The 13,041-nt window shown below is 40.0% G+C and overlaps 1 protein-coding gene across 9 annotated transcripts in view; it reads left to right on the plus strand.

The window, feature by feature from the left end:
* BRCA1 (BRCA1 DNA repair associated) overlaps positions 1-13,041 on the plus strand; it is a 60,891-nt gene that overhangs the window by 10,661 nt on the left and 37,189 nt on the right. For 6 of the 9 annotated variants that reach the window (XM_057317881.1, XM_057317882.1, XM_057317886.1 and 3 more), the window contains exons 4-9: positions 6,948-7,025; positions 8,771-8,859; positions 9,403-9,542; positions 10,732-10,837; positions 11,523-11,568; positions 12,498-12,574. In XM_057317881.1, coding sequence (XP_057173864.1) covers positions 6,948-7,025; positions 8,771-8,859; positions 9,403-9,542; positions 10,732-10,837; positions 11,523-11,568; positions 12,498-12,574 — 536 coding nt within the window. The remainder of the gene's footprint in view (positions 1-6,947; positions 7,026-8,770; positions 8,860-9,402; positions 9,543-10,731; positions 10,838-11,522; positions 11,569-12,497; positions 12,575-13,041) is intronic. The other 3 variants (XM_057317885.1, XM_057317884.1, XM_057317889.1) reach the window with 1 other exon arrangement.

A 13,041-nucleotide genomic window follows, 5' to 3' on the forward strand; every position in this document is an offset into this window, starting at 1 on the left:
TTTTAAATTCAGGAGTTCTTCATTTGGGATTTGTGAATGGTTTTCATGCATGTCCTAGAATTATATTCAGTTTTAAATTTAATTGGATTAAAAGCTATAGGCATGTGCAATTTCCTGGGAAAGACAGCCCATAATTGTCATCAGATTCTTAGTATGTTTCCATAACCTAAAATCCTTCTGGATAAGGATAATGAGGGCTGGCTGAAGCTGAAAGAAACCCATTCCCTCTGGAGGGATACCCGAACCCAAGTCTACCCGCTAGCTGGCCCTTTCCTTCCTCTGAATTCTACCTTATTCTTCCCATTCATCTGTGTCGGTAAGGATCCAGAGCCCGTTCCCACCGCCTCTCACCCCTTTTCTGTGCCACCCCACCGTCCTAGATCTGCTCCCATGAGTTTCCTTCTGATTCCTGAGGCCCTTCTTCCTGTCAGGTGCCAAGGGAGCACAGCTTTATCCCTCTGTTTTAAGGATTTTTAGTTTTGTGGCCCCTGGAGGGAAGCTTCTCAAACTATTGTGGTATAGAACTGGTTTTTTGAGATTGATACTTTATTAAACAAAATTTAAAGGTCCCAGTATTGGGACACCTGGGTGGCTCAGTCAGGTAAGTGTCTTCCTTTGGCTCAAATCATGATCCTGGGGTCCTGGGATGGAGCCCTGTGTCCGGCTCCCCGCTCACTGGGGGGTCTGCTTCTCCCTCTCCCTCTGCCCCTCCCCCTGCTCATGCTCTCTCTCTGGCTCTGCTCTCTCTCATTCAAATAAATAAATAAAATCTTTAAAAATAAATAAAGGCCCAATATTTAAAAAGTTATAGATAGATGAAAATTAACCTTTTAAATGCTGGGACTTTCATTGTTTCTTCATGAGAATCTTTCTGACATGTACTGTATGCTTTCCCGTCACCTTGAGTAATGAATATATAATATTATAGAGAGTAAAGAGATTGCATTGTGAACATTCCTTACTTTGAGAGCTTGTGGAAGAAGGAAATTACAGGCAAAGGTATGAAGAGAAGAAAGTAGACTGTCCAGGGAAAAGAAACTAACTTTGCATCCATGTATAGGAGTTGTGTCGGGGGATGCTTGGGTGGCTCAGTCGGTTGAGTGTCTGACTTCAGCTCTGGTCTTGATCTCCACATTCCAGGTAAGTGGTGAGTTAGTGTCAGAGAGGTTCGATGGCCAGATATATTGGATCATGATATCAGGGAATTCTGGAATTTAGCAATGGGTTGATACATCAGAGATGTAGAAATAGGCAAGACATGGATAATCTGACAAATAGATTGAACATAGTCTCTCAGGAGTCTAGGAGCAAAAATGAACACAAGTGTAGGGTGGTGGTGATAAGGGAAGAGACGTGACAGGGATCCAACCATAGGAGGCTGAGGGTTAGGGTTAAGATTCCTGTCCCTAAGAGACAAGAACCTTAACCCATGGGACTGGGGTACTGGGCGAGGAACCTAGGCACAATCTTCCAGATGAAGAGCTCAAGATAGATTCTCGATCATTAGGACTAAATACAAACAAGAGGTTTGATCAAGAAGACAGAGCCCTATTATCAAAACTGACAAGGTTTGGTGGGACCAGCAACATGAATGGATGCTGAGGTGCTAAGCTATGGAGCTCTCAGGGTCTTTATTTCCTTTTAACGAGGGACTGCATTGGTTCACGATCTGTTGGCAGGAATCCAGGGCACCCAATGTAATTGTAGGAAGCCAGAAGTCATCCTGCCTTTATTTTGCCCAGACTTAGAACTATTAATTTATTGCTTCCTGCCGGGATAGATTTGGACCAACAGCTCAAAATTAAATGAGTTTCCATAACATTGTTAATCTGCTCAGGATGTAGACATGCCCAGAAATGAGCACTCTGAAAGTCCCCCCAAATTAGTTTGTGTCACTGTGATTTTACTGTTTCTTATCAGCTTTAAAAATCTGACACCACTCTTTAGAAAGCATACTACATTGCCTAAAAAATATATTGTCTTTCCTTAAGCATTGGGCTTTAGAAAGTGAAGAGGCTGAAAACTTGGGGTGCCTGGCTGGCATGTGATTCTTGGTCTCAGGTTGTGAGTTTGAGCCCCACATTGGGTGGGGAGATTACTAAAAAATACAATCTTAGGGATGCCTGGGTGGCTCAGTCAGTTAAGCATCTGCCTTCGGCTCAGGGTCCTGGGATCAAGTCCCACATCAGGCTCCTTGCTCAGCGGGGAGTCTGCTTCTCCCTCTGCCTGCCACTCCCACTGCTTGTGCACTCACGCGTGCACGTGCGCTCTCTCTCTCTCTCTGACAAATAAATAAATAAAATCTTACCAAAAAATACAATCTTAAAAAAAAAAAGACTCAGACATTTTTACTGAGAACCTCATGTAGAACTTATATATATGTGTTCTCATTTCATTGGTGCATCACATGGATTCCCCAGAGCTCTAAAACGGAATTTAACAAATTCTTCTCAGCCTTGAAAGATATACCTATGTTCCATTGGTCTGTCAGTACTTTCCTTAGCTTAGTCTTTTCAAGTCATGTACAAGTTCATTTTCTCTTTTGAGTTTAGTTAACAACCTTGAGGTATCTGTTCTTTTTGTAGCGTAAGGAAAGATTGGAACCTATGTCTGGTTCTACTTGACCTATATACTTGATTTCTGCGTACCTAGTTCCCCTGCCTTATTTGTGTGATTCTTGTATGGGCTACAGCACTCTAATGTAGCTTGTCACTCTGGCTTAGCTGCTGTATGCTGCAGTACTCTGTTTGGGAGGTTCCCTCCCTGTCCCTCCTATGAATTGTGTAATTATATCATTTGCCAGTATAACACACTGATGCCTCCTAGGGCCATTGTGGTAGAGTATGGGTAGGATTTGCATCTTCTCAAGGAGCGGTAGCCTCGTCTGTGGCTCTTTAAGGGGATTATATACAGTGCAGGTAGCTTTTTGACACCCCTGTCCCCTACGCTATAGAACGGTTGTTGAGTACGGCATGGTCATGAAGCATCTGTATAGGTGAAGAAGGACCCTAGTCTCCTTGACCATCCCTGGGGCCCATCTGTACTGTAAAATGAAGACAATACATCAGGGTTGTTGTGTAGAGTAAGAGAGGGCACTGTGTGTTTGAGAACTTGGTCAGTAAAAAGTGCTCTCTGCGCCTTTTCAACTCCCTCTTTTCTTTCGTGGTTCTTTTTACTGCTTATATCTGCTCCCTTCCCCAGTCACCTCCCTCGCCAGAATATTCTGTTCTTTATGATGGCATGGATTTTATTTTGCTTTTCCACCAAATCCCCTGCATCTAGAACAGTACTGGACATGTAGTAAATATTGGTGGTATGAGTGAATCCCTGCTTATAATGATTGTCCCCACAGCTGTCTCTACTGCTCTCTTCCCTTTTTCCTTTTCTACCTGTCTTTTCTCTGAGTCTTTTGTCTTCTTCCTAAGGGAAGATTGATCTTTATAGACACCACCAGTCAGTAGGAATAGTATTTTTTTTTAAGGAAGCAGACTTACTAGAATATGTTGCATTTGTCCTTCATGTCTTCTTAGCCATATTCGCTGAGATAACTACCAAAATTGTTCTCCATCCAGAGATGCTCTAAAAGCCCACCTGTCCCAGAAGGCTGGACCCTTCTTCACTCCTTAGACTTCTAGTGAGTGACTTGGTTATGCCAGCTATCACGGCACACATGGTGACTATGAAAATAAGTACACTTTCTCCCTTCCTTGAGCCTTTTTTTTTTTTTAACATTTTATTTATTTATTTGACAGAGAGAAAGAGTAGGAGAGCACAAGCAGGGAGAGTGGCAGAGGGAGAGGGAGAAGCAGATTCCCCACCGAGCAGGGAGCCCGATGTGGGGCTCAATCCCAGGACCCTGGGATCATGACCTGAGTGAGCTGAAGGCAGTCGCTCAACCAACTGAGCCACCCTGGTGCCCCTCTTGAGATTTTTTATAACATTTTTATTGAAATATAATTTACATGCTATAAAATTCACCCATTTTAAGTTACAGTTCAGGGTTATGGGTTTTTGTTTGTTTGTTTGTTTGTATATTCACAATTGTGCAACTATCATTACAATCTTAGTTTAGAATATATATATATATGTATTTTTTGTTTGTTTTGAGATTTTATTTATTCATTTGAGAGAGAGAGAGAGAGAGACAGAGCAAAAGCAGGGGGATAGGCAGAGGGGAGGGAGAAGCAGGCTCCCTGCTGAGCCAGGAGTCCGACGTAGGGCTTGATCCCAGTACCCGGAGATCATGATCTGAGCTGAAGGTAGACTCTTAACCATCTGACCCACCCAAGTGCCCCCAGAATATATTTTTTTAAGATTTTATTTATTTGAGAGAGAGAGAGAGTGAGTGAGAGAGAGTGAGTGAGAGAGAGAGAGCACGAAAGGGAGGAGGGCCAGAGGGAGAAGCAGACTCCCCACTGAGCAAGGAACCCGACTCAGGGCTCGATCCTGGGACTCCGGGATCATGACCTGAGCCAAAGGCAGATACCTAACCGACTGAGCCATCCAGGCGCCCCAAATTTAGAACATTTTCATCACCCGAAAAAGAAACCCTGTACCCATTAGCAGCTACTCCCCATTCTCCCTCCATCTCCTCTTTTGCAACCACAAGTCTACTTTTTGTCCCTATAGATTTGTCTATTCTGGATATTTCTGGATATTTCATGTAAGTGGAATAATACAATATATGACCTTTTGTGTCTGACTTCTAAGGTCAATTGCATGATGTTTTCAAAGTTCATATTGTAGCTTATCAATACTTTGTTCTTTTTGTGGCTGAATAATATTCCATTGTGTGGATATACCACATTTTGTCCATCCATTCAGTAGTTGATGACATTTGGATTGTTTCTGCTTTTTGGCTATAATGGGTAATGCTGCTTTGAACATTTGTGTACAAGTTTTGTGTGGACGTAGGTTTTCATTTCTCCTGGGAAGAAACTTTAGGAGCAGACTTCCAGAGTCATATGGTAACTCTGTATTTAACATTTTGAGGAACTGCCAAACTGTTTTCCAAAGTAGCTGCATTGCTGTATATTCCCACCAGCCATGCATGAGGATTGCAGTTTCTCCACATCTTCTGCAATACATATTTTTGGTTATGGCCATCCTGGTAGATGTAAAGTAGCACCTCATCATGGCTTTGGTTTACCTTTTCCTAATGGCTGATAATATTGAGCATCTGTTTATGTGCTTATTGACCATTTGTATATTTTCTTTGGAGAAAATTCACATCCTTTGCCTATTTTTTAGTTGGTTTATTTCTCTGTTTATTATTGAGTTGTAAGAGTTATTTATATATCCTGGATACAAGTCTCTTACCAGGTATATGATTTGCAAATATTTTCTCCCATTCCATGGACTGGCCCTTCACTTTCTTTTCTTTCTCTCTTTCTCTCTTTCTCTCTTTGTCTCTTTGTCTCTTTCTTTCGTCTCTTTGTCTCTTTCTTTCTTTCTTTCTTTCTCTCTCTCTCTCTCTCTCTCTCTCTCTCTTTCTTTCTTTCTTTCTTTCTTTCTTTCTTTCGAGATTTTGTTTATTTGAAAGAGAGCAGGAGTCAGGGAGGTGGGGAGGAGCAGAGGGAGAAGGAGAAGCAGACTCCCTGCTGAGCAGGGAGCCCGACACAGGGCTCCATTCCAGGATCCCGAGATCATGACCTAAGCCGAAGGCAGACTCTAACCGACTGAACTACCCAGGTGCCCCTGGCTGTTCACTTTCTTCATGGTATTATTTGCGGCATAAAAGTTCTTGAGGTTGATTTAGTCCAATGTATCTAGTTTTTCTTTGGTTGTTTTTGGTATTTAAGAAATCATTGCTTAACCCAAGGTCAAAAGGTTTATAGTTTTAGTTCTCACATTTAATTCTGTGATCCATTTTGAGTTAACTTTTTTGGATTGTGTGAATTAGGATTCTAGCTTCATCTTTTTGCACGTGACTGTTTGATTGTCCCAGCACTATTTGTTGGTAGGCTATTCTTTTTCTTTTTTTTTTCTTTTTTTTTTTTTTTAAAGATTTTATTTATTTATTTGACAGAGATAGAGATAGCCAGCGAGAGAGGGAACACAAGCAGGGGGAGTGGGAGAGGAAGAAGCAGGCTCATAGCAGAGGAGCCTGATGTGGGGCTCGATCCCATAACGCCAGGATCACGCCCTGAGCCGAAGGCAGACGCCTAACCGCTGTGCCACCCAGGCGCCCCAGGCTATTCTTTTTCTATTTAATTGTCTTGGTGCCATTGTTGAAAATCAATTGACCGTAGATATATGGGTTTTTCCGTACTCTCGGTTCTGTTTCATCAATGTATATGTCTGTCCTTATGTCAACACCACACTGTCTTTTTTTTTTTTTAAAGATTTTATTTATTTATTTGACAGAGATAGAGACAGCCAACGAGAGAGGGAACACAAGCAGGGGGAGTGGGAGAGGAAGAAGCAGGCTCATAGCGGAAGAGCCTGATGTGGGGCTCGATCCCAGAACGCCGGGATCACGCCCTGAGCCGAAGGCAGACGCTTAACCGCTGTGCCACCCAGGCGCCCCAGCAGCACACTGTCTTGATTTACTATACCTTTGTAGTGACGTACTGAGTTTTTAAACTAATTATGATCATTTTACTTAAGCTATTTACCATTTATATCTGGTTATGCAGTGTGAGATAATTATGAATATATCATTAAATATGCCATATTAACTTTTTAATAAGTTTAATTTGATCATAACAGTCAGCCATATGCATGTAAGTTCATTTTTCATAGATCACTGCTTATGTAGTTTGGTTTCTGCTTATGCAGCATCTAAAAACAATTAAAGCCATTGGTTGTAATTCACCTGCCATTACCTTTAAAATGGCTCTTAAGGGCAGTCGTGAGATTATCTTTTCATGGCTATTTGCCTTTTGAATACTCTCTACCAGAAAAAAAGTAACTTGAATTGTTCTTTCATTCTTTATAATTTATAGGTTTTGTATGCTGAAACTTCTCAACCAGAGGAAAGGACCTTCACAATGTCCTTTGTGTAAGAACGATATAACCAAAAGGTATCTAACTTGGGTAGTGATGGGAGGTTGGACACAACAGCAACAGGCAAAAGTAGAAATTCCTTAATAACGGAGCTGGGGTTCCTGTCAAACTATTCATCAGTAGAAAAATATATAAATGAGTGTTAGGCTGATGGAGTAAGCCTAAGTACTAAATGACTTATTTCTGAAGTCATTTTCTTAAAAGTTTTATAGTGGGTTTGTCTTATGAAGGTATGAGCAATTCATTGCTTCTTTCTAATGCTTCTGAATGGCGCAAAAGCGTGCAGTCTTATCTAAAGTGGGACTGTACCATTCTGCCCCCATTGTCTCCAGGTCCTGCTTTTCTTTTTCTTTCTTGCGCTTGTTTCTACTTATTTATACACGCACAGTGTGGTTATACGTTGTGGGTCTCTCCCACCAGGATATAAGTTCTCTTAGGGCACTGGCTTTTTCAGTCTCAGCACTGTTTTTTCAATGTTTGGCACATAGTACTCACTCAGATATTTAAAGGAATAAATGAATTATATTGTCCTGCAGCTTTCCTAAACCGAAATCTCTCTTTGGACATTATCATCTATGATGTGGGAAACAAAGGCAGAAGAAAAATTATTAAACTTCCTTACTACTTACAGCCTATTGACAAGTCCCTGAAACAGGCAGAGTGACCTTCCTCTAGGGACTCAACTGCCTCCATGTTGACACTTTGCTAAGGGCAAATGGCAATCTTAGCCTGACCCTCCAGGATCTTGTAAGTCTACTTTAACATATAAAAATTCCTTTATCTCTACCCCCAAGATACATATTGGCAATCATCCCCCAAGCATATGACCCACCCGTATACATCTGAAGGGTCTCATGACTAAGGTTTTATTAGACACTAATAAATGACCTTTTCCTAACAATAACTAGCCCCCTCAAGGTCCTAGAAACCTTGCTCCCAAAATTCCTTAGAGACTTAAGCTATCCCTAACTCCCTCCCAACTTGAATGTATATAATGGACCACTCCTCGTGACCCTGGTGCAGCTCTTCCTGCCCACAGGTCCTGTCCCTGGGCTTTAATAAAACCACCTTTTTGCACCAAAGACGTCTCAAGAATTCTTGGCTTCAAACCCTAACATCTTTCCTACATCAGTCTATCTGTGCTTTTGAAGTAACGTAATCATCATTTCACAGAAATCCCTGAGAGCTCAAATTAGAAAGTTGGGTGGCTGGAGTTCAGGTATTAAGAATGGTAAGATCTCGGGGCGCCTGGGTAGCGCAGTCGTGAAGCGTCTGCCTTCGGCTCAGGGCATGATCCCGGCGTTACGGGATCGAGCCCCACATCAGGCTCCTCCACTGGAAGCCTGCTTCTTCCTCTCCCACTCCCCCTGCTTGTGTTCCCTATCTGGCTGGCTGTCTCTCTGTCAAATAAATAAATAAAATCTTTAAAAAAAAAAAAAAGAATGATAAGATCTCTATACAGTGGATGTATATCTACTATGGATTCAGAGTACTGTAATTTTAGATAGTTACAGGCTTTTGGTAGGCTTGAATGGCAAAAAGAAAAAAAAATTATGAAAACAACCAATCCTGCCACACAGTTTGTTCTGATGTTGATGATGTTTTGATTGTAATGTAATGTCACTAATAGCTCTGTTCTCTAAATATAATTTTTTTGCTGTTGCTACATCTGTTTTTCGTTTACACATCTTTCCTTATTTTAGTGTCCTTAAAAAGTTGATAATCCTTTGCTGAGTGTGTTTCTCAAACAATTTAATTTCAGAAGCCTACAAGAAAGTACAAGATTTAGTCAACTTGTTGAAGAGCTGTTGAAAATCATTCATGCTTTCGAGCTGGACACAGGATTGCAGTGTAAGTGTTGCGTAGCCCCAGGGGCCGGCGCTCAAGTGGCTGGCTGTCCATTAAAACTCGGAAGTTTTCACAGTTATTCTGTGAATAGGCAATAACACCTTTTGGTCTAGGTTAATTTTAACTCTTTATCTGTGATTTATTTTTTAAATCATTCCCACTGGTCTCACACCTCATTTTATAGGTCCTGAGATGCACATTTTTTTTACATTTTAGCATCTCCAAAATTAGGAGTGATTTACCACCTGCGGTGTGCCATTGTTAATTTAGTGTTTTTTTCTCTCTGAGTGGCGTAGAAAATAATGGTGTGTCTTGCATCATTGGTATCTTGGATTCGGTATTAAAAAAATTAGAAATAACTTTGACAGTCTGTATGTTTCCTAGGAGTAGAATTTCCAAAGGAGATTTTAAAAAATGATAGGTAAGCTTTAATGCATTGTCTTAATAAACCAGAGAGAGCATACACAGGATTTCTTTTGGTTCTTTTGATACAGTTACTATATTGTTTCTAACTACAACAATAACATTTTCCTTTGTAATTCATAGTTGCAAACAGCTATAATTTTTCAAAAAAGGAAAATAACTCTCCTGACCATCTAAAGGAGGAAGTTTCTATTATCCAAAGTATGGGCTATCGAAACCGTGCCAAAAGACTTCGACAGAGTGAGCCTGAAAACCCTGCCTTGGTAAAGCCATTTTCATTTATTCTGGTAACATCTCTTTATTGAGCATTGTGAATTAGTGAAGGTGCTAGATGCTCATGGATTTACATAAAAAGTCAGTAAACATGGGGCACCTGGGTGGCTCGATCGGTACGTGTCCTACTCTTGGTTTCAGCTCAGGTCATGATCTGGGGGTCATGGGATCGAGCCCTGCGTTGGGCTCTGCTCAATGCAGAGGCCACTTCAGAGTCTCTCCCTCTCCTTCCTACTCAATTGCTCTCTAATAAAGAAATAAAATCTTAAAAAAAAAAAAAAAAACTTCTTTAAAAAAAAGGCAGTAAACCAGGTAAGATAGTAAATTAAGTGATTGGTCAAGATTTAGAAGAGCCGAGAGAAGGTCCCTGTTTTTACCTAGTGTGGGCAAGAGAGACCTTCTGGGTCCATGCCCTGCTTTAGTTCTTTATCCATTCTGGCTTGTCTAAAGTAGCCATGAGGTCACTGATGGTTTTAAGGTTCAAGCTTGCTAGTTTTTAAAATAATCATCTCACTGCAGTTCTTCAGGAAGTATCTTCTAATTTATTTTCTTTGAAAAGTTGCCTGGGAAAAAAGTCAGTTTTTACCATTTGAAAATTGCTTCAACTTAAAAGGTGTAATTGTCAAAGAAAATGCAGTGATTTGCTCTGTTGTTACTTGCATATGAATGAATAATGCAGATTTTAAAAATAATAGTTCTCATCGTACCAGCATTCATTTTTCAGTAGATGTTGAAGGACTCAAAAAGAAGGAAAGCTTCATCAAAGTAATGTTGGATTTTTAAATATTCTTTCCTGTACTGAATGTTCTTAGGATTGCTGGGTTTTCATTCATAACCCTGTTATCAGATGTGATTGGAAATGTGCAGTAAATGAATCTCGTTCCCTGTCTATACTATAACACAAAGTATTAGCTTCAAAATATGCTTTTCTTCAACAATTACATAGATAATACATATTCAGTTTAGAAAAGTTTAAAACAACAGAGAGGGAAAAAATATTCAAACCACACATAACTCATTCATTTTGATTTGTAGTTTGCCAAGTGTTTTTTTCAGGTATCAGATTTTAGCTAATTATGATGGTCTGTTTCGTCCGTCCATGGCCTGGAGTTTCTCTCTAAGAAAAGAAACACAGAACTGACCAACAATTAGTTGATCATTCTTTACTGTACTGCTTAGCAGGAAACCAGTCTTAGTGTCCACCTCTCTGACCTTGGAATTGTGAGATCTCTGAGGACAAAGCAGCAGATACAGCCTCAGAATAAGTCTGTCTACATTGAATTGGGTAAGAGACACAGGTTTTGTAAGTTTAGAATAATAGTTGCTGGATTAGTGTCTTACAGTGATAACAAAAGCCTCATAATTTATACAATGGCTGGGAACTTTGGGAAGTGAAAATAAAATAATGTATTTTTCCAGGCTCATGGTGTTCTATAAACAGTGTAAAAGATGTAGCGATCACCTCTTTATAAAATAAGATCCTTGGTCTTTTCCCCTCTTAAAGATCTCATAAGTCCCGAGACAACAGGTGTGGTGTCATAAAAATAATCAAAATAACTATAATAGCGAATACCAGGGGGCACTTACCACGGTCCAGGCACTGTTGGACCTTACTTGCATAGCTTATTAAAGATGTATGGCAAACCCCCGAGGTTGTTAATATTATTATACTTATTTTACACATGAACAAATAAAGGCACGCAGAGGTTAAGACATTTTGCCAAGATAACAAAGCTAGCAAGTGGCAGAGCTGTGATTCAGGCTTGGGAATTCTGACATCAGAGCCTGTGCTTGTAACCACTTCTCTTTGTTACCTGCCATATGTATCATTGTGTCTGCAGATTTTATATATAGTCAGTGTGCAGTAATATTTATTGAATGAATATCTGTTGTGCAACAAGTACATTTATCGAGTTTAATCCTTTCAATAAAAATCCTCTTATTGATTTGTTATCTGGGAATTTTTTTAGGATCTGATTCTTCTGAAGATACAGTTAATAAGGCAAGTTATTGCAGGTGAGTTAAAGAGAGCCTTTGTCCATGAAGTTGGCATTTTGTATTTAGTTAATTAATATTAAGGATTGGTATTTAGGTTAGAATCATGACATTGGAATAGGTCTTAAAGATCGTTTGCTTTTTATAGGTGAGAAAACCTGAGTGGAGTCCAGGAGAGTATAAAATAACAGAATTCTGCTCAGACTTGCTTCCAGCAGATGGTTGTGTCTAACTTAGTTCCTCAGGCACAGTGGTAGTTTGGCTCCTGAAAATATTAAAAGACTTCATTTTCAATTCTTTTTCTGTTCCTTAATTCCATCTATCTCTCAAGTGTTGTCTACATAAATTATACAATAATCTACAAGCCACCCACCTCCCAACTGGGTTACCTGTCAAATTGCTTTCCTTAGGAATTATTGCTTGACCCTAAGATCTGTGATGGCTTGTCTGAACTATGGTGGTACCATTGCCAGTCAGATCTTGTTTGCAAATGACTTTTTCCTCATCTCTCATTGGGAGGAAATGTTTTTTAGCTAGAAGAGAAGCACGGAGGCAGTGTCCACTCTATCCCAGTGCTCCCTTTGTTTAAGTATCTTTGCTCTTGCTTTCTCATTAAGATAGACTTTTAAGTTATGTTGGTTTTTTTTCCTTTACTATCTTTGGGCTATTGTTTGCCTATCATTTAAATTTTAGTTCTCTTTTGCCCGTCCATAAAGCAATGTATCTATACAACTCCTCTGATTTTTGTGGCTGTTTTTCCTCAGTCTTTGACCATTTCATTTTGACTGGAAGTTACTAAAGCAGAGCGTAAATTTCAGAAATTGAATCAAATTGATCAGCTTACTGCAACCGTACCTAGAGGAGCTGAAATGCTCAATCTTGCTTATTTGACAACTCTGTGAGCGTATAACTAGTGTTTTCTCATGAAGGCTTCTGTCTTTTCTCCATAGTGTGGGAGACGACGAGTTGTTACAAATCACCCCTCAAGGAGCCAGGGCTGAAGCCAGTTTGAATCCTGCAAAAAAGGGTAATGACAAGTCTTCCCAACTTAACGAGCACTGAAGAGAGAATGGGTAGATCCCGTATTGTAATCAGATTATTCTGAAGACCATTTGGGACATTTATAATTCACAACAGAGTTAGAATGTCTTTCTTTCTCAAGTATCGTGGTACAGGCTGATCTGTTTCAATGGCACGAGGCTGATGTGATTATAATAGTACCCTATGTAACTGGTTGTTGCCTTTTACTTTTAACTGATGTGTTTGTGTTTCATCTTTCGTACACTGGTATTTAAATATAGGGAGTATGAGTCTGAAGATAGAACAGATCACTGTCTATCTGATGCCCAGTTTGCTTTTAGTCAGAGGTTAGGGAAATAGGAGGTGTGGTTTATGAACAGGGAAAATTCTGAAATTAAAATTTTAAGTATTTTGAGTGGAAATAATGAGAATCTAGATAAACAGGAATTCTGTGAAAGTGCATGAGCTACATCT

This window comes from Ursus arctos, unplaced genomic scaffold, assembly GCF_023065955.2.
Source record: "Ursus arctos isolate Adak ecotype North America unplaced genomic scaffold, UrsArc2.0 scaffold_24, whole genome shotgun sequence".
NCBI classification, from domain to species: Eukaryota; Metazoa; Chordata; class Mammalia; order Carnivora; family Ursidae; genus Ursus; species Ursus arctos.